General features: G+C 37.5%; 1 protein-coding gene across 1 annotated transcript in view; it reads right to left on the minus strand.

Moving 5' to 3' along the window:
* The window catches only part of por (Protein-serine O-palmitoleoyltransferase por), a 136,266-nt gene that overhangs the window by 75,129 nt on the left and 38,716 nt on the right, over nt 1-22,421 (minus strand). Inside the window, exon 6 of the mRNA XM_090384482.1 lies at nt 8,896-9,009. Coding sequence (XP_090240608.1) covers nt 8,896-9,009 — 114 coding nt within the window. The remainder of the gene's footprint in view (nt 1-8,895; nt 9,010-22,421) is intronic.

The raw sequence follows: 22,421 nt of genomic DNA on the forward strand, positions 1-22,421 counted from the left end.
TACAGATAGATTTGAATCAACCGATAACTGAGGGCCCCACAGAAAGAAATCAAGGCTCAATAAATCAGGTGAGCGTGGGGGCCAGGCAATGGGTCCACCACGGCCAATCCATCGACGCCCAAAACGCCCGTTCAAATGGTCACAAACACACCTTCCATAATGGGCAGGCACCCCGTCATGTTGAAACCCAAATGTTACGTCTCACATTTGCTGGAACATCGTCGAGTAACCTTGGTAGAACTTGTTCAAGAAAGACCCGATATTTAGCGGAGTTCATACGGGATGGTAACAGGTACGGGCCAACTAAGCAGTCACCAATCATACCTGCCCACACATTTATTGCGAAGCGATGTTGTGCCGCATGGGGGCGCACACTGTCTGGGTTGTCGTGAGCCCACACATGAGCATTGTGCTGATTGAATAAGCCTTATCCATGACCAAAACATAGGCTGGAAAATTCAAGTCTTGAACACTTTCTTGGAGAAACCACTGCGCAAAAGCCACACTTGCAGGATGATCTTGGGGGAGCAGTAACTGAACCCTTTGGAGATTAAAGAGGTGTAAGGAATCGTCGTGCCAGACATGCTGTACACTGCAACGAGACACTCCTAAGGCAGAGGCAACGGCACATGTGCTGGTAGTAGGATTATTCTGGACGGCATTCAACACACTTTCTTCCATGGCGGGAGTCGCGTCGAACGTGGTCTGCCCGCACTACTCCTGTTACCTCTAAATGACCCATAATCGCACAAATTTTGATGCACACGTGCAAACAAATGGTGGTCCGGTACATGTCTCTCTGGGAAGCATTCTCCATAAATTCGTTGAGTGGCTCGTCCATTGCCCTCTGCTAATCCATACACTAGGTGCATGTCTGCCAGCTCACAGTTCGTATATCGATTCATGCTCTTCGTGCGCGACTACCGCACCTTCTACCAACTTACGGTGACATTTCCGGTTATGGGTTCCTATGCGATTCACATTCCTTTAGATGTTACCTACCTCTCCTAAACGTTTGTACCAATATTTTTGAGACACCCTGTACATAACTGGATAGATCCCATCAGCCCCAGGTGCTCTATTTACTTTTAGCTTTAACAATTTCTCCTCCACTTTCTTCTTAGTTGTAACAAAATCATTTAGTTCTAAGATTATAACTTGGTGTAGGTGTTCCCATCCCTAAAAACTTCACACATGAATGCAGTAGCAAAATATTTATTTATTTTGTCACAACCTAAACAGAATCATCAATAGTTATGTCATTCATATCTAGTGGGCCAATATTGTTCACTCCTTTCCTTCTAGTGTTAACATAAGCAAAATAAATCTTTGCTACTTTTCTTTGCATTGTCTAACCCCCTTAGTGCAAATTGATTGCAAATTAGTTTGTACTAGCTGAAGGATTCCATACAATGCTAATTTATAATCATCCTGTGCATTTTTCTTCTCTGCCACTAGTCCCATCAGTTCATCTGACATCCATTTGTCTAAATCTTGAAATATATCTTTTAGTTGGTATAATGAGCTTATTATCTTCTATGATTAATTCCCTCAATGCTGCCATTTAGAATTTGGAGTTATCATCATAGGTTGTTCCCAATGAACATTTAAAAACTGTCCATAAGACAATCTGATTTATTAGCCCACTCTATTTGTCTGTAAAGTTGTTTGTTATATAATCATCAGTAATTATGTTACACCCAACTGATTTAACATTGCACTGGCCACCCACATCATCTGGGTGTATTGTGTTAGACTTTATGTACTTTTTAACCAAGAGCATTACCCCCCCCCCAATATGTCCTGCCTATCTTTCCTGTACACATTGTACTCACCATATTTGCATTCTGCATCACTTATGTGGGAGTAGCATCATCTTTCTGTTATTCCTACTATGTCTGCATTTTTGACTTATTATATTATCCAACTTTATTAGGTATAACTTTCACTTTATTTTTAAAATAAGATTTCTTGATTAGGTTCTAGTTTGCCATCTAGTATGTGGCCCATGTGTGCTCAGAAAACTGATGTAGGAAAGGGTTAATGATCATAACTAGGGTGTGCTACTTCAATAAGATCTAGATAAATTATTTGAACAGGAAGAAAAATGGCTACTGAAGCAAACACTAAAATACTGTGGGAAAACAAAAGAGAAAACATAGTAACCTCAGAGTAACATATCATTTGGGCACCATCAAAATTGTCGACCGGGCTAGCCGGGTGGGTAAAGTGCCTGCCTGGCAACCCAAAGGTCGTGGGTTCGAATCCCGCCTCAGGCTTGGATCAAAGTACTGCAAAAACCTTGGGAGGTGCATTATGGCCACAGAAGCCGATGCGCCAACAACTACCAAAAAAAAAACCAGCAAAATCAAGACAGCTGATTATGAAAGGGAGTTGGATATAACTATACAGGAGCCTGATATCAAGTTCTATGAACATTGTAGTCAGGCTGCTAAGACAGATCATGAGATTCTGTCAATGATATACAGGAACTTCATTTATCCCTTATGCTGCTGCTCTTTCAAAGAACAGTAGAATGTATTTCCTGAAAATTATAAGCTATAGAAATTCAAGTCCAATATAAATTCGGTTTCTGCCTTCTCAATGTCATTCCCCCACAACAGGTGGAAAAGGTCAGAATGCAAATCCCATCACTGACATAAGCATAATTTTTATGGGCTTTTTTAAATTTTGTGGCTGATTTAGGCAGCCTGAGATGAAGGGTGCATGGTTTTATTTTCTGAAAAACTCAGGTTTTTTTTTGTACAGCAAACTGACTGAATAATATGTGCAATTACAGGCACAATATACTGACCTAATAGCCTTAGTTGCTTTAGCAACAACTAACACATATCTAACCTAGCTTTCTCTACCTTCACTATATACGATGTACTAGAGTATTATAGATTCTAATACCTCTTGTGTTTGAGATTACCTCACAAACAGGGCTGAAAGCTGAATATTTTTAAGGTAACCTCAATATCATCATATGTACTGAAGGTTGAGAAGGCTAGGTTAGATATGTGTTAGTTGTCTCTTTTCATTCACCTTGGTATCTTCCTTGTGTGACACATCCTAAATGGAATGAAAGCATACACAGACATCATAATAACAGTGTCATAACAGTCAAGAAACCTATCTAGAAGTATTCCTGATAGGTTTATTTTGGAACTGCTAGTAGTTCCTTGTGCTGCATTCTGAAGTTTCCTTAGTCACAAAATGTTCATTGTAAACCTATCTTTCAAGTGGACTTTAAGTTAAGGAGGAAGGAAGGAATCACAGGGAGCTAAATTCAGTGAGCAAGGCAAAATGACAGTGATGGGGTTCGTCACAAGAAATTTTTGAATTAAATGCAATGAGTGTGCAGGTGTTGTCACAATGTAAGTGCCAATTCTCAGAAGTCCACTTTTCTGGCCATTTTCCCGACCAGCATTGTGCAATTGTCATAAAACTGTTTTGTAGTATTTCTGGTTTGCTGTTTGATTTGCTGTCTGGTTTTGACCATGTGGGACAAATTCATAATGAACTATGTCCTGTGAGTCAAAAAATATGATATCTTTGCATTTGACTGAGATTGTTCTGTCCTTTTTTTTAGGTTTTGGAGAAGATAGCATCTTCCATCAGGTGGACTGGGCAGTTGCTTTCAGATCATACCCACAATTTTTCACTAGTAATGATGGAAAGTGAGTTACCAGAAGTAAAATCTTGACAAAGATCCTGACACATGAGAACTAGATGCTCTCTGCAATTATCAGTGATGTGAGGCACAAACATGGCCAAACATGTTGCATTCCCAAATCTTGTATTAAATTGATTGACATGTCCCATAAGAAATACCAATTTCATTAGCAACTTCACAGAGTTAAATTCCAATCACTTTTTGTCAGATCACAAACACATGCAAATGAATCAGTGGCTTTTGAAATTGAAGAGCAGTCAGAACGAGGGTCATCTTTGACAGACAAGCAGCCCTCTTTAAACCACTAGTACTCATTTTCTCCAAAAGCTGTTTTTAACATATTTTGGATTTATGTCACACTCCCCCCCCCCCCCTTAATTTGATGCAACATATAAAACAGCTTCTATTCAACATACACTAATTCAGACTAGCTGTAGATAAATGGGTGATTTGTGTATTACCATGTCTAAATGAATCAAAAAACAAACACTGCAACAAGTTGCAACTCATTACTGTGTCCCAAAGTTCCCCAACTTTTTGATCATGCCTCATATGACAAAGATGGTTTAATGGTGTTTTCAGAAACTGTCTTATGCTAAATAAATGGAAGTCTAAAAAGTAGGCAATCTTTATAATTTATGAATAACAAGCCTGATTTGATGGCTGGGATGAACCCTCAGAAAACAAGGTTCATCTTAACTATTTACAAATATCAACTGTAAACAGGAAAGATGAACTGACTTTAAATAACAAACAGTTCCTGCATGAAATCCATCAGGTCCAAACAGCAAAGCATACAAAGGGGGTGGGGAGAGATTAGGTGATGCCTCGAGTGTATTTGTCAGGTTTCTCGCTCATTGGCTAGTCATTCCCTAGAGGACTTAAGTTACAGAACAAATGAATAGACCTTTTTCTTTTCTTTTTTTTTAGTTGTTGGTGCATTGGCTTCTGTGGCCATAATGCACCTCCCAAAGTTTTTGCATTTACTCTGATCCAAGTCCGAGGCTGGATTCAAACCCGTATGAATTCAAACTTACGGTTGGCATGAATAGACCTCTGAAGGGCTGACAGAAATTTAAACATGAGTAATATGTCTGTGAGTGTGTCTAATTAAATCAAAAGCAAGGTTTCTTTCAATACTTTTAAAGTGTTGGGAAGAGAAAAAAAGAAAAGCGAAAAGAGAGGCAATGGAAAGAAAGACAGCAGAAAGAAAAGTTAAGCTGAAAATCACTATTTAACCCGAAAAACAAAAATTATATTGTTATGCCTTTTGGGATGGGAGATACATCTCCATATGCATGCCTTTGTTTAGAAATTATAGAAGTGAATGAACTCCTTTAATGGAATATTTTTGAAAATATTCTTACTTTCCCAAGAACCTTTCGGAGGAGCAAAGGATATAGCCTTGACATGTTCTTGTTTAAAAATTCATTAATGTGGAATATTTTTGAAAATATCATTACTTTCTTTTTTCTGATTGTTATCCAACAAATTTTTATGGTAGGGAATATAGTTTCCATATTAGGAAATATGCCCTTGTTTAAAATTTGGGAAGTGAGTGATGTTTGGATTTCTATCGAACCTTCAGAGGTCTACTCAATTGTTCTGTAACTTAAATCCTCTAGGGGATGACTAGCAAGAGAGTGGGAAACCTGACAAATACACTTGAGGCATCGCCTAATCTCTCCCCCCCAACCTCCCTCTTTAAGCTTTGCAGTTTGGACCTCCTTTAATGAAATGTTTCTGAAAATAATACTGCCTTCTTTTGTGGGTTTCAGCCAACCAACAAACCATGGAGAATTTGGATACACATCCTCAATACAGTCAGTCCTCGCATAACACGTGTTTACACTACACGAATTCGATCATACACGATTTATAAATAGGGGAATGATATCTTATATAACACGAACTGAATTCGCTTATGCACGATTCGCCTTTGTGTTTACAAGAAATGGCAGCTGAACAATTTTTACAAGAAATGGCAGAATCACCCCAACCGAAACGCAACACAATAGGAATGAAGAGAAGACTCTGAAAATGTATTTATGTTTTTTATATCAGTGAAGGGGGAACACATTTCAGCATAATAACGTAAAAACCAACACAATTCCAGCTATTGGTATAATCGCAAATGCAATTAGATCGAGTTTACTACCAGTTTATAACAGATTCCACTAGCAGAAACGCAACTGGAAATTGTTTTTATTGTTTTATGGTAGTAATCCCCAGAAATGTGCTTTAGTAAAATGTGAGGTGTTAATAGTGAGATGTTAATAGTGTATCTCTGCCTTTACGGTGTTTTTTATTCAGTTGCTACACACGCACAGCTTTGTTTATGTGTATCAAGCGTGCCTCCTCGTTTTGTAATTGTGCTTTATTCCCTAAAAATGAGTAAAATACTTAAAAGGTGTGAAAAGGAAGCGTCCAGGTGAAGACACTGCAGATTCAGAGAGAAAAAGAAAAGCAATATCGATAAAGAGAGGCGGACTGGGTCAAAAATTCTTACCCGGGAAAATTTATAGTGGCCTCATACTATGGTTTAAGGCCAAAATCACTCCGGCCAACCGGGGTTTCCCCGACAAGGCTTATGGCCAGTCCGCCTCTGTCGACAGAGAAAAAATATGAAATTGTGAAACGCTTTGAGCGAAATGAAAGACCATGTGATATTGCACGTGCTACAGACCTAAATGAGACAACGCCGAGAATTACAAAGAATGCAGAGAAAATAAAAACAACTTTCGTAGTAGGAACAACTCAAAGTGTAATTAAAATCCATTAGATTAAGACACAAAGAATTGGAAGAGATGGAACGGCTGTCATCTGTTTGGATAGAAAATCAAACAAAAAACAAGTTTGCTTACTACAGAAGCAAAACATTAGCAATATTTTATTACGTAATAAGTAAAGTAAAAGTAAAGTGCAGCCATTATCAACCCACTGCAGGATGGAAGCCTCCTCAACAATTCATGTTGAGGGAAATGGACCGTAATCTGCCACGCTGGTCCAGTGCGGGTTGGCAGATAGACCGTATTCAGCAGTCAGGGGCTTGAACCCCGGTTTACTCAAAGAGCGTGTGCTACTGCACTCCCGCTCCTGCCCACTCGGCTACGGAGGCCTTTACGTATACAGTACACTTAGTGTACTGTATACAGGTCTGGAGGCCTTATTTTAAGAAGGATGTAGAGCTGCTGGAACGAGTACAGAGAAGGGCAACAAGATTAGTGAATGGAACAAAGGGTTGATCTTAAGAAGAAAGGCTTAAGTTTTGCAAATTGCCATGTCTGGAGACTAGGCGCCTTCGGGGTGATCTGATTGAGGTGTATAAAGCCTTGGTTTGAACACGCTCAATGCTGATGGGATTCTTCCTCTTGCTCAGAGTAATCGGCTGGGAAGGTATAAATTCAAATTGAGGAAGGACAGTTGTAGGATGGATGTGCGAAAGTTTGCCTTTAGCCAGCGGATGGTTGATTGTTGGAACAAACTTCGATCTGTCGTTGTAGAAGTTGATAGCTTAAATAGATTCAAGGCAGAAGTAGACAAACATTTGGAGTGAGTGGATGGGTGAAACAAGGGTTTTTTTTTTTTTTTGGCTGATGCTATATAAGCTTCTTTCTTGCATCATGTGCCTTTGCTAATGCTATAACAATTTCTCACAAATTTCATAACTTTTGATTTTGTATAACTAATTTTCATGCCAAATTCTCTATAACCTTTGGATATTTAATTTATCCAGAGATTTCTGAAGATCTTGTAAGTGCTATTTAATAGAATTGTATCATCCACATATAATAATGATCCAAAATTTTAAATTACCCAGACTTAATTCAGTAATTTACTTTCTTTTATGAAATGGTCCATGATAATTATAAAAAGTGGCAATAATTGCCTGCCCCATTTCAAGATTAACCCTAAATCATTTCTTCAATCTCCCCGCCTTGCAGATTTGCCAACATTATACAAATTTTTTATTCCCCTTAGAAGATTATCTGTGATGTCACATTTCCTTAAAAGTTGAAACATCAGATTTCCAGGTACTTTATCACATGTGTTTTTATGGGTCAACTGTGGCCCAGCTGCTCTAGAACTTGGAAATCATTGGGAGCAAAAGGCCATTACAGAAAAAAAGGAACTGGAGGAACAAGAAACATTGAAATAAAAAAAACCATGATTGTTATGCATAATCAATTTAAATTCTGAAATGCTACACTTTTAATGCAAAGAATAAGTTAACTTTCCAAATCTAAGTAAGTTTCTTATTCAAGGTTAAACAGGATGAGATTGCTCATTATTACATTCAAAATATTCTTGTAGTGCTAGGGTGACCATTTTCAACCTCCCTGAACACCACTACCAAAAGAGGTGTGATGGCATGATTTATTTATTTCTTATTTGTAAAAGAATAAGAGAAGATTACCTTAATATGATACGTAGAACACTTCCGTATAATACTCTCCAGAAATTAAAATGAATATAACATTACAGTAAAAAAAAAATAATAATAGTAAATTGAAAACAATTAAAAAATCAATTGAACCCAATTAAGTAAAAAATAATTAAAAGAATTTAATGTAAATTTTTCAAAACGATTTTCCTTCCCGAAGCTGACAACGCTTTTCGACCGTATGTCATGATCATAGGAATTTTCTATAATGTAATATTTTCAATTTTTTAATTGTTTTCAATTTATTTTTTACTGTAATGTTATATTTGTTTTAATTTCTGGAGAGTATCATACAGAAGTGTTCTACATATCATATTGAGGTAATCTCTTATTCTTTTACAAATATTGAAATCAACGTACAATGTATTGAGCATCACAGCTCTGGTTTATACTATAAAATTTATTTCTTATCTACTGACCATTTTCCTGGCTGACTATAAAAATTATACCTTTCATGAATATTGTTACTGTTCTTGTACTACTACTACTACAAGAACAGTATCAACATATTTTTTTTTACAAAAATGCCCTGCAAGAGTGTGTTAGGTATTAATGATAATTTTAGTTATTAATAATTCTGATAACTAATGAGAACCAACATGTACTCACCAGCTCATGGAAGTAATACATTTTTACTGAACATCACTGAACATATGCATAATAAAACACTGACACATGAGCATTCATTCTTTCTTATTTTTCCAGTGCTCCATTACTACAGTGCAAAACTTAAAAGATGATAACATACTAACCTATAATAATTCACACATACCAAGAAGAAGAAAGAGAAGACAATCCCATGGCAAGAGCAGTAGCTTCTGAGAGGTAACTTATGAAGTAATGGCTACTTCGGAATGCCAGTGCATCTCTATAGGCAGCAGTCCACCTGAAACAAAAACTGTTTATATTGCAAAAGTGTTTTAAGAAATCTAATCTACCCCATTAGAATTTTTGGGAGACTATCTAGGAATATGCTAAAAAACAAATATGACTTAATACAATACAACAATATAACTGCCTAAATATAACTGCAAGAATATAGATCTTAAATATTCTTTTAGTGGCATATATATAAAAATATATCAAAGGTGGTGTCATAAAGGACAGCATTACAAGAGTTCACCGAAGAAGTGGTACAGGAAGCACTATGAAATGTCTAACAATAATCTGCAATTCATTAAGAAATCAAAGGCAGATTACACTTGACACAGGCTTAAGTGCTCATTATTTCACCAATTTCCTGTAGCAATATATATACAGAAACAATGTTTTAAGAAATCTAAACCACTCCATTAGAATTTTTGAGTGACTATCTGGGAATGTGGCAAAAAATAGAATATGAATTTAGTACAAAACAACAATATAGCTACCTAATAAACACAATACGAGGTGGAAACTATATTGTAACATCAAATATAGAAATGTTTGTTTGTTTATGGGCTTTACGGCGCAAGGGCGGCAAGGCCATAATGCACCCAAATATAGAAATCTGTAATGCTATAGTAATCTGTATTAACTATGTAGCAGTGGTGCCTGGTGTGATAAACCACCCAGCAAAATATCTATTGTGTGTTAATCACTAGTTTAAGATTGGCTGTAACGCTGTCTAACTTATTAATTATACAGACTTACTTGAGTATTATTAAAAGTGACACACTATTTACTCAGAATTATGGCTAGCAAATTGCCAAAGCTCATGCTTTATTGAATCATTTGTGATTTTAAATTGGATCGTTCCTGTGCTGTAAGGTTCTAATAAGCTTTATACCACCAGTGTAGGAGACAGTATCATTATTGTTTACAGTGAATGGATGGATCATTGCTGTGAATAGTACACCAAAAGGACAGAATACGCCGGTTATCTGGTTCATGGGCAACACGACACTGTCACCCCTCTTGCTAGTGGGCAAATCCACTACATGGCAGGTATATAGGTACACGTTAATTCGATGTCAGTAAGTATAAACATCGTGAGTTAACTGACTTTGGAAGAGCGACAATAGCAGGTGCCTAACACATGGGTCACTATTGCGGAGGTGGTACAGAAATTGCACTATCCCCGTTCAACAGTATCAAGAGTGTATTGGGAATACACCATTTCTGGAATAACATCTTGTTGTGGACATCGCTGTGGGTGGAGAAAGGTGGTGGATGAAAGTGGCCATTGATGTCTGTCTCACATTGTTTCAGCCAACCGGAGGGTGACAGTGGTACAAATCACTGCCGATTTCAACAAGGGAGATGCCAGAAACATCTCCACCAAGACTCAGGCAATCACTAGCCGCAATAGATTATGGGAGCTGCCAACCCACCAGAGTACCATTGCTAACAACACAAGGGGGCGAAAGAACATCGGCACTGGACCTTGAATGATTGGAGATGGGTCTCCTGATCCGATGAGTCCTGTTTCCAGTTATTTTGAACAGACAGGAGGGTGTATATCTAGTGGAAACTGCATGAAGCTATGCACCCGTCATGTCAACAAGGAATTGTTCAGGCAGGTGGATGGTAACTGTTCAACTGCACACGCTGAGACATCTGGTATGTCCAGACACATTTCTGAATGGTCCAGGTTACGTGTCCATCCTTGCTGGCCACCTGCATCCTTTCATGGTCATGCGATGGAATTATGGACAGTGGTGCAGCAAGCATGGATGGAAATACCTGTGGAACAGTTTAGTGAACTAGTGGATTCAATGCCTCGCCATGTGACTGCCCTTATCCGGGCAAAAGGTGGGCCTACCCATCACTAGGTAGGTATCCCATGATTTCTGTCCACTCAGTGCATACCAGAGAGTATCCCTCCCCTTGTGTCACCATGATATCAAATGATATTGAATACTTTTTGCCCTTTATACTCTTGATTAGACCGGGGTTCGAGCCCGTGCCCACCAAATATGGAGGATGCGGAAAGGTCAGAGAATGACCACCGCATATCCCTGGAGCAATATGGCCTTAGTTGCTAATGCGCCTAAAAATCAAATAAAAAAAAAAAAAAAAGCCCTTTATACTATAATTTTCTTCCAGACAGGAGGCGTAGAGCATTTCCTTTAATATTATAGTTTTCAATTAGATTTAGCAGCACCTTCACATTTGTTGAATATCAAGGTACACTACTGCCTTCTCATCACTGTCTTTGAAGTCTTGTTCTCCTATTAGTGGTTTGGAAAAAAAATAGTTATTGTAATCTGTTTAAGGTGCAAAGGAATTTGTGGCATATTAGATGAAAACAGGTGTACAGTAAACTTTGGTAATAATACTTTCTCAAGGGTTTTGGGAAGTTAGAGGACTTGGAAACTAGTATCAAGTGTTGTAGTTCAGTTAGCATGTGGTTTTTAGGAATCAGCTACATGATGTATGTGTTCCATTGGAGTGGGAAGAATTTCTCCTGTATTATTCCATTACATATGGCAAGCAATGGATACACTTGATCATTTTATGACAAATAGCTAATCAGGACCTTTGATATTCTATTCAAAGGCCAAGCCAGTTGCATATTTTCCCTTAGATCTCAATCTATTCACTATGGAATTCTTTTTTGTTCCATAATTCAATTTCTCTCATTCAGAGTATTGGCTTGGCAAAATAAAGATAATCTTCATTGTCTTTTTTAAGACATCTGCTAATTAAAACACTGTTATCTCCTATCTAATACAGTTATCCTAATCATATACAGTGGAACTTCTCTATTATAAACTTCTATTTAAGACTAGAAAAGAATAACAAAATCTTAACCTACTTCCCTCCCTTTTAATTTTTCAATTTAACAATTCAACTTAAACATTAACCACGCTACTTAAGTAAACCATCGCAGATTAATTTCAAGGTGAGTACCGCTTTTTAAGCTTTCGCTATTCTTTTCTAGTCTATTAACACGGTACTTGAAGATTTCTAAAAATTTCATATTGTCAGATTTCTAAAAATTTCGTATTGTCAGATTTCTAAAAATTTCGTATTGTCGTACTTCTATTTAACGAATTTTTTCGCAAAACATTGCACCTTGAAACGAAATTACATGTAAAATTAACCCCATATAAAGAAGTGTTAGTCTCTCTATAACGAATTTTTAAAAAAATTAGTAAAAGCATTTTTGAAGATTTTCAAGCATTTACTGCTAAACAGCCGCTCAAATATACTGCCTCCTTCCCTCCGAAATTTCGCATTAGCATCTGGAATTAAATAATCATCCTTTTAGTGAACACTTGTGGCCGATGACGCCAATAGGAGAGTCTTTGTTTCGTTTTTGTTAGTTATTAAAACAAATGGGTTTTCTTAAAAGTGGTCGTAAATTTTACAATAAATAGAGTAGATTTGTAAATTGATGTTGGCTCAGGGGAAAGCGAAATTCACTGCGGTAAACCTTTAGCGTGCTGCGGTGGCAATACATAGAATGCTACCATAGTCGGTTTTTAGTAACGCCTACTGAGTGACATTCGCTTCTCACCTCAACTCTACCACGTGGCCTTCATGTCAATCATTATAACAGGACCCCCAGTAGATGGTTTTCATGAATTTTTTTTTTTTCGTTCATCATCAATCACATACGCTATAGCTATATGCTCTTGTTTTTTTTTTTTTTTTCTGAAAAGTAACATACAGCATACATTAATCATAAATTTTCTTTCGTGTATATATGAATGAAAGTGGAATAAAAGAAATTCACAAAGTCGTATATTTCTTCAAAGGGAGTGATACTGTTGAATTGGCAAGCGAATGTCATTGAGTAGGCGGTACCTGTATTAACAATTCACTATATGGCCAGTGCAGCGAAGTCTGCGGTGTGTATCGGCAAGAGCTGCAGTCCAGTAATTTTTACAATTGCGAAAACAATGTCGAAGAGAAAGTGTTTAAGTATTAATGATAAAGCAAAGAATGTTATGATATTGACCAGGGTTTTAAGAAAAAAGATGTTGTGGAGAAATGTGGCACATCTGCAAGCAGTTTATCTAAGATTTTTAAAAAAATCGAGAATCAATTTTAAATGCAACTGAAGGAGGAGCAGACAAGAAGTGAATTACGTTGTGTATATACGAAGATGTTGATAAAGCTGTTCTAAAATGGGTGCAAATGATATGTGAAAAGAATATCCCAATATCGGGCCTAATAATTAAGCAACAAGCCCTGAAATTTGCACAGTCCCTTGGACATACAGAATTTAATGCAAGCACTCGGTGGCTAGATAAATTTAAGAAGCGCCACAGAATTGTGGAAAAGGTTATTTGTGGAGAAAGTGTTAATGTAAGCGAAGAAGATTGCAACAGTTGGAGGAACAATACCTAAAAGAAGATTTTGGAAGAATATGAGCGTAAGGATGTTTCTAATGCTGACGAAATGGATTTATTCTTTAAATGTTTACTGAATAGAACACTTGCTTTTAAGGATGATAAATGTTTTGGTGGAAAGCAAAGAAAGAATCACTGTGCTAGTTGGAGCAAATATGACAGGAATTGAAAAATTAAGACTTTTAGTTGTCGGAATATCAAAAAACCCAAGATGTTTTTTAGAGGCACAAAATCTTTGGAAGTTGACTACACCTTTAATAAAAAAGCATGGATGACAAGTGATATTTTTGAAGAATGGATATTAAAACTAGACAAGCGTATAAGAAAAGAAAAAAGGAAAATAGTGTTGGTAACTGACAACTGTCCGGCACATCCTGCCAATATTTCTGCCAAACTTAAAATTGTGAAGTTGTTTTTACCACTAAACGCAAAGTCAAAACTCCAGCCAATGGACCAAGGCATTATTAAAAATTTTAAATTTCATTATTGAAAGAGAATAATAATGAAGATTGTCAATGCGTTATCAGAAAATAGAAACTTGGAGGTTACAATTAACCTTAGAGATTGCATCTCTGAACTGGCAAAAGTTTGGACAAACGATGTCACTGAATACACTATTCAAAATTGTTTTTTGAAAGCGGGATTTGCATTGAATACAGAAGCCGAACAACGACTGGACGAACAAGATGAACTGCCCCTTTCACAACTGAAAAACTTTTGGACATTATTAGAATCATCTGGAAACATCGAAAATGAAATAACAATGGATAGTTATGTTTATGTAGCTCACAGCAGAACATCCAAATGAAGATGAAATACTGCTGAACAGTGTGAGATGCGACCATGATCACAAAGAAATTAACAATGACGCTGAAGAGACGCATCAGAACAACCCGTAGAAAAGCCAACTCCCGAAGAAATGATTAAAGCTTTTAAAAAGGTTCGTATGGGTCTACAGTTTTGTGAAAATGTTCCTGATAATGTTTTCAATGATCTGAACAAATTTGAGGTTTTCTTTGAGAATCAGACAATTTTTTAATTGTACTGTGCAAACGAAAATTGCAGATTTTTTAAATTGTGATATTTACCGGCGAAAATTGTGTAAACGTAATCTAAATAAGTATGTTTTTGAAATAAAATACATTAAAAATAAATGTAGATTCATTTTCATTTTCTAATTAGATAACAATTTCTAATAAAAAATATATTCTCTGTATAACGAAATTTCTCTATAACGAAATTTTTCGCCGGATTTATCAAATTCGTTATAGGGAAGTTTGACTGTATTTTAAATTTATGGTCCTGTTCAACAGCTTCCCCCACTTTTACTCAACTGACTGGTTACTAGTCTTTTGCTATGCACTATTTTTCTGTTAAGTTGAGTTTCTTCATTTCCTTTGCCCCAAGGTCTCTCTGCCTTGATTTTTTTCAAAACTTATTTTTCCTCCTTTTTATGTGATAACTCTTAATTTCATTTCCTATAATGATGACTAGCATCTCTCTTTTTCTATTTTGTCTTATGCCATCAATTTTGCTCAATAATCTTGACTAGCTCAAAATGCATAGAAGGTTTTTGGTTTACAATGATTTTTTTGATTTGGTTATCAAGCTTAACAAAACCTAATAGTTAATTTTGCTCTTGCCTCTAATCTGGCTGTCTTAAGTATTTTTTTGTTAGCTTGGTCATTTATGTCAACTTTCTCAGAGTTCAGTCCTCAGTGTTTGTCACTCTATTGTTCACCGCTTTGTTAATTCACCACTACTTGTTTAACACTGCACATCATGGTCCATGATAACTCACATCAGATTATACTGTTGTTAAATCTGGTTGCTTCATCTATTTATTGAGAAATGCTCAAAATTTGTTATAAATTTAATTGGAACCTTAACATTACTTTCAGTCATTTAAATTATTTTCAAGAATAATAAAAAAATATCTTCAGATGTTTTAATACATTTCTTACTATTATTAATGAAATTAATATAAATTTTCTTGGAGCTGTGTGCCATTGGAGGTAAATTGCTGCTATGGATAAAGGGATGGTTGAGTGGGAGAAGACAGAATGGTAATCAATGAACACTGCTCTTCGTGGACTAATGTTATTAGTGGAGCCCCAGGGTTCAGTGTTGGGTCCACTGTTGTTTTCTGTATTTATTAATGATATTGATAATGGTATATCAGGCTTAATATCTAAGTTTGCAGACGATACGAAGGTTGGCAGGGTTAATGACACTAATGACAGTACTACTGCAACACGGTCTAGGAAAGCTGAGCAGATGGGCTGAGAGGCGGCAACTAAAGTTTAACATTGACAAATGTAAAATACTGCATATGGGTAATAGTAGCCTCAGAGTAACGTATCAACTGTGTGGTTCTACACTGAGAGTAGTAGAGAATGAAAAGGACCTGGGGGTAATTGTGTAGTCAGATATGAAGTTTACTGAGCAGTGCAGATGGTCTACAAGAGTAGCTCAGAGTCTTGTCAATGATATACAGGAATTTTTCTAGCAAGGAAAAGGAGGTGATTATACCTTTGTATAAGGCAATGGTCAGGCAACACCTTGAATACTGTATACAGGTCTGGAGGCCTCATTTTAGGAAGGATGTAGAGCTGCTGGAAAGAATACAGAGAAGGGCAAAAGACTGGTGAAGGGAACAAAGGGTTGCTCTTATGAAGAAAGGCTTAAGTTTTGCAAATTACAGTGTCTGGAGACTAGGCACCTGCGAGGTAATCTCACTGAATTGTATAAGGCCTTGAATGGTTTGAGCATGCTCAATGCTGATGGGATTCTTCCTCTTGCCCAGATTAATCGCCTCAGGGGACATAAATTCAAATTGAGGAAAGACAGTTGTAGAATAGATGTGCGGAAGTTTGCCTTTAGCCAGCAGGTGGTTGATTGCTGGAACAAACTTCCATCTGTCGTAGAAGTTGACAGCTTAAATAAATTCAAGGCAGAACTAGACAAACATTTGTAGTGAATGGATGGGTGAAATGGAAAGATTTTTTTTTTTTTTTTTTTTTGGCTGATGCTGTATAAGCTTGCTTTCTTGCATCATATGCCTCTACTAATACTAATACTAAAAGTGATAAATGTGATCATAAGGAACATTTGTGCTTTTTATAACATAAATAAATAAATATTTGCCTTTGGAACATATATTTCATGTAATACATGTCATATGCAAGTCAATACATATGGAGATACAATGACCCTGTTGTTCATCCTTAGCAACAGTTTTCGGAAATGCAACTACGGTGTAAATCGAGAACTTCCTCATTTTCCTATATCTCAATTCTTAGGACAATGTGTATGAATTCTGACTTGGCACTTGTAGACAGAGGTATCATCACAAATTATTTGTAGACAAATGTATCATCACAAATTATTTGTAGACAGATGTATCATCAAAATTATTTTTCAGTTCATGTTTTATCTCTTTTTTTTATGCTTATTTATTTGGTTTTCTCCTTTCCAAATTCAACTGAACTGTATGCTTTTTGTAAACTTATATTTATTAGCTTTGCCAAAGCTTTAACAAAGAATCTATGAAACGTACTCAGTAGTAATATTCCATAAAACAAACGTGCCACTGTTCATAAGTTGCTATTGGGCCTTCAATGTGGGCTTTGCATTTTCAACTTTGCAATTTCAAACTGGGAACGAGAGTAGCCTTGTGCAGGTGAAGTTTTTATGGCTCCAGAAAATAGAGAAGTTTTTTCTGTTTTATTAACTTAAATTGGCATAATACCTTATTTTCTAGAGTAGCTTTATATTCTTAGTTACGATACTTAGTTTAAATTTTAACTTAGAGATTTTGTAGGTTATTACTTAGTATCGGTAAGGGTATCCAAACCACATGTTTTTCAAGTTTTGCAGCTCCGGCGAACAGTTTGTTTTTAGCTATATTTAGCTGCTTTATTGACTAATTGCTATATTAAATTATTTTCTATAAGTAGCTTATAAACCTAGTCAAGATACTTGGTTTATTCTGAATTGAGACAATTATTGACTAATTATTATATTAAATTATTTTCTATAAGTAGCTTATAGACCTTGTCGAGATACTTGGTTTATTCTGAATTGAGACAGTGAGATTTGGAAGTTAATTAATACTTAGGTGTCTGAAGATTTACTGTTCGTAACTTGCCGCCATTGTTATACGATACAACCTTATATCCCAAACTAGATAGCGTAAGCTTAGTGCAGTACAGTATATAATATAATATTGTCAATTAATCAGTAAAATTTATTAATCTTGTTAAGCTTCATTGTCAATTGTACTTTTTAACTAAATATGTATAACGACTTAGATTTTACAAACGTAACATTATTAATTAATACATAACTTGATACGGAAGTTATATAACGAAATTCAAAGATAATACTCGATACTGAAAAAATATATATAGATTTATAACTGTGTTGGGATACAAGTTTAGGGTTATAATTTTGTACTGAAATTGAAATTTTATTGAAATTGAATTTAAATCATGACTCAGACCAGAGCAGAAAAGCAAAAGGCTCAAGTTAATGGGAGTGCTGTGGCTCAGGGGAGAACTGAGGTGGGGGGGGGCAGTTGCCCTCTGAATCACAGTCTTTTAAAATGCACTGCTTGCTTGATGTTTGTGGATCAATCAGGTAAGGGACATGATATTGCCAAAGGGAATGTCTTTGTATGTGTGCGATGTTAGGAGTGTGAGGAAATCAGGCGACAATTCAGCGTTGTTATGGGCCTATATGAGAGCTTGAAGGACAGGGTGGATGCCCTCGAAGGATCTAAATTGAGGGGGCCCATAAAGCTCTCAGCTGCCCACATCAACACCAGAGCTTGCACTTGATCATCACGCAACACAGTGGCAACCCCAAAGGCAGAATGCGCTGGTTCCACAGGAACTAGTAGTTGTTGGTGACTCTATTGTCAGGGAAATGGGGAACACGGTATGCAAAAAGGATAGGTGGAACCAGGGTATGTCTGCCAAGGCCAAAGGTTGATGACGTTGTAGAGCGGATATCATCTTTTAAGGGCACAAAACGTGATATTGTTGTACACGTTGGCACTGATGATATTAAGAGTAGGAGACCGGTGGAATTACTTGAACAAGTACAGGTCACTGTTGAAAAAAAGCCGTGAATTAGGGTTGAATTTGAAAGTGTCTGCAATTCTGCCCAGACACGATAGGAGAGAGTATGTGATGAGAGCATTGTCGATCAATTCAGCCCTGGAAAGATTGTGTGAGGCTCAAGGGGTAGAATTTTTTTTAAGCTAATGTGTACTTGTTAACAGGAGAGACTGCTTCTACAGGGACGGGATACACTTAAATAGAAAGGGTGCAAGAATATTTGCTGATGCTATCTAGGCAGTGTCAAGTGGGTCGGAAAACTGCTAGCTTGGGGGGAGGATACAAGGACTAATAGATTAACAGAGTAGCCACTAGCAGAGGTGAAAGTGATACTTACACTCCTTCTATTGGAATGAGCAGCAGCCTGGAAAACAAGATGCAGGGTATTTCATAGACTGCTGGAGTCATTGCGGTACAAGTAAACACATGGGTTGTGTTAGAGTAGTTAAGAACAGGAACAGGTGCATGTATACTTGCGTGTACACCAATGCTAGGAGTTTGGTAAATAAATTTGATGAATTTGAGGCATTTCTCAAAACATCAAAGGCAGATATTGTTGGGATATCAGAGACGTGGGATCACACAGATATAAGGAATGCAGAACTGGAATTTGGGAAGTACAATGTGTACAGAAAGGATAGACAGGATAGAAAGGGAGCAGGGGTTATGCTATTAGTTAAGAAACACATAAAATTCAAGGAAGTGAAGCCAGTCGATATCGCTGGACAGTGCAGTGTCGAGTCAGTTTCGTGTGACATAAGCACTGGGACATCAAAATTGAGAGTAGGAGTGTGCTATAGGCCTAATGACTCTGATGAGTATAATAAGAAACTGTACAGGGAAATAGAGTGGAGCAGTAAATCAGAGAGGCTTATAAAGGGGAATTTTAATTTCCCAGATATTGACTGGAATTTGTGGGTTGGTCACTCACACACTAGCAAGGCTTTTGTGGATTTATTGGATGATCGTTTTCAAATCAGCATGTTCAGAAGGCAACTAGAGGGAGTAATACTCTTGATCTGATTATCAGTAGTGATTCTTCATTCATTAAGAATCTGCAGATAAAGGAACCACTAGGTGGCAGTGATCACAGTGTGCTGAAGTGGGATTTACTCAAAGAGGTAACTACCATCAGGGGTAAAGGGAACGGGTTTTTGCTTTCGTAAAGGAGCTACGATGGTCTGAGACAGTAATTAAATTCAATACAGCGGGATCAACTGATGATGTTACCAACAGCAAATTCAAAATGGGAAGCATTCAAAGAACTTATCTTGTAAGCTACTAGGCTTTACATACAAACTAAGAAATATTGTTCAAGGTTTAGGCCTAAATGGATGTCAGATGAACTAATGAGACATATGGCAGAGTAGAAAAATGCATGGGATACATATAAATTAATGGGTGACATGGAAGCCTATGATAGATATAAGCTGGTCTGTAACCAAGTCACAAAGGAGATTAGGCAGGCAAAGGCAGATTATGAGAAATCCTTCCCAAAGGATGCAAAGAAAAACAGAAAAGAGTTCTTTACCTATGTAAACTCTAGAAGGAAAGGGATGAATCAGATTGGTCCACTGGATATTGATGGTTCAACAGCTGAGGATCCTGCTAAGGTGGCTAACAAACTAAACAAGTATTTTTCATCTACATTCACACATGAGGAGTTATTCAGGAAGGGGAATGCCAGAGGTGAAGTAAACTCTGGCAGTAAGCTAGATGATTTTGTAATAACTGAGAGGAAAGTGGAGGAGAAATTGTTGAAGATAAACATAAGAAAGGCACCTGGGGTGGATGGAATCTACCCAGTTATATTAAAAGAAGTAAGCAAACCCTTAGCAATAATTATGAGAGCTTCTTTGGACTCAGGGGAGGTACCCACAGACTGGAGATGTGCAAATGTGACCCCAATTCACAAAGGAGGATCAAAGGCTGATACAAATAATTATAGACCTGTGAGTTTAACTTCTGTTCCAGGAAAATTAATGGAGGCACTGGTTAAAGAAGCACTGCAGGATCATCTAGACAAGACTTCAGTTATAGCTCGGACACAGCATGGTTTTGTTAAGGGAAAATCTTGCCTGAACAATTTGATTGGATATTATGATGTAGTCACAAAAGAACTGGATGCAGGGAATAACTTTGATATTATATATTTGGATCTTAGAAAGGCTTTTGATACTGTTGCACATGGAAGATTGGTGCACAAATTGGAGCAGTGTGGCATTGGAGGCAAATTGTTGCTATGGATAAAGGGATGGTTGAGGGGGAGAAGACAGAGTGGTAATCAATGTGCACTGCTCATCGTGGACTAATGTTATTAGTGGTGTCCCTCAGGGTTCAGTGTCGGGTCCATTACTGTGTTCTGTATTTATAAATGATATTGATGATGGTATATCAAGCTTAATGTCCAAGTTTGCAGACGATACAAAGGTTGGCAGGGTTGTTAAGGACACTATTGACGCTATGCTGCTGCAACAGGATCTGGAAAGGTTGAGCAGATGGGCTGAGAGGTGGCAAACAAAGTTTAACATTGACAAATGTAAAGTACTACATATGGGAAACAGCAACCCCAGAGCAACGTATCCTCTGTAGTACTACACTGACAGTGGTAGAGAATGAAAAGGACCTGGGAGTAATTTTGCAGGCAGATATGAAGTTCTCTGAGCAGTGCAGACGGGCTGCAAGAGTAGCTCATGGTGTCTTGTCAATGATATACAGGAATTTTTCTAGCAGGGATAAGGAGGTGATTATTCCCTTGTATAAGGCAATGGTCAGGCCACACCTTGAGTACTGTATACAGGTCGGGTGGCCTCATTTCAAGAAGGATGTAGAGCTGCTGGAACGAGTACAGAGAAGGGCAACAAGAGTAGTGAATGGAACAAAGGGTTGCTCTTATGAAGAAAGGCTTAAGTTTTGCAAATTACAGTGTCTGGAGACTAGGCACCGGCGAGGTGATCTGATCGAGGTGTATAAAGCCTTGAATGGTTTGAGCATGCTCAATGCCGATGGGATTCTTCCTCTTGCTCAGAATAATCACCCGAGAGGGCATAAATTCAAACTGGGAAAAGACAGATGTAGGACAGATGTGTGGAAATTTGCCTTTAGCCAGCAGGTAGTTGGTTGGTGGAACAGACTTCCATCCCTTGTTGTGGGTGTTGATAGCCTAAATAAATTTAAGGCTCAGCTGGACAGGTATTTCGAACGAACAGAGGGGTGAAATGGGAGTGGTTTTTTTTGGCTGATGCTGCATAAGCTTGCTTTCTTGCATCATATGCCTCTACTAATGCTAATGCTATTTAGCAGTCAGGGGCTTGAACCCCTATCTACTCAAAGAGTGTGTGCATCCCGCTCTTGACCAGTCGACTACGGAGACTCACTAATGATAAACTCCACAACTCTATATATGATTGGCAGCTACACCTAGACAACCAGCAATCATAATCCCATCACCTTCGCAGTCAGTCCTACAAGTGACAGACAGCGGATAATACAAAGCTAGTAGATTCAACACCAGGAAAGCAAACCGGCATGCCTTTCATAAATATATCAAAGACTTTACAACAGCAGACAATCTTTAAAGAATGGGAAGCCTTCCGGCACAAGACCAAGCCACTTCCTTCTACTGCACTGCACTGCACTGCACTGCACGGCAATATCAGCCTTCAATGCCTCAATGCCACAACGTAAGGGGAGAGCACACTGTGTATAGTGGTGGATCACAAGACTCACCAACCTCAGGAACGCAATGAGAACAGCCAGGAGACAATTTCAATGAGCCGGGAGGGGTAGAAGACCGGCCGGAAACGTAGAAAATCTACAGGAAGCATACAAAGAGGCTAGAAGAGTGTTCTATTTAGCAATCTACTATGAGAAATGCAAATTATGGGAAAGAC

Source organism: Mastigoproctus giganteus, chromosome 11 (genome assembly GCF_048544385.1).
Source record: "Mastigoproctus giganteus isolate SK-2022 chromosome 11, ASM4854438v1, whole genome shotgun sequence".
Lineage (NCBI taxonomy): Eukaryota > Metazoa > Arthropoda > Arachnida > Uropygi > Thelyphonidae > Mastigoproctus > Mastigoproctus giganteus.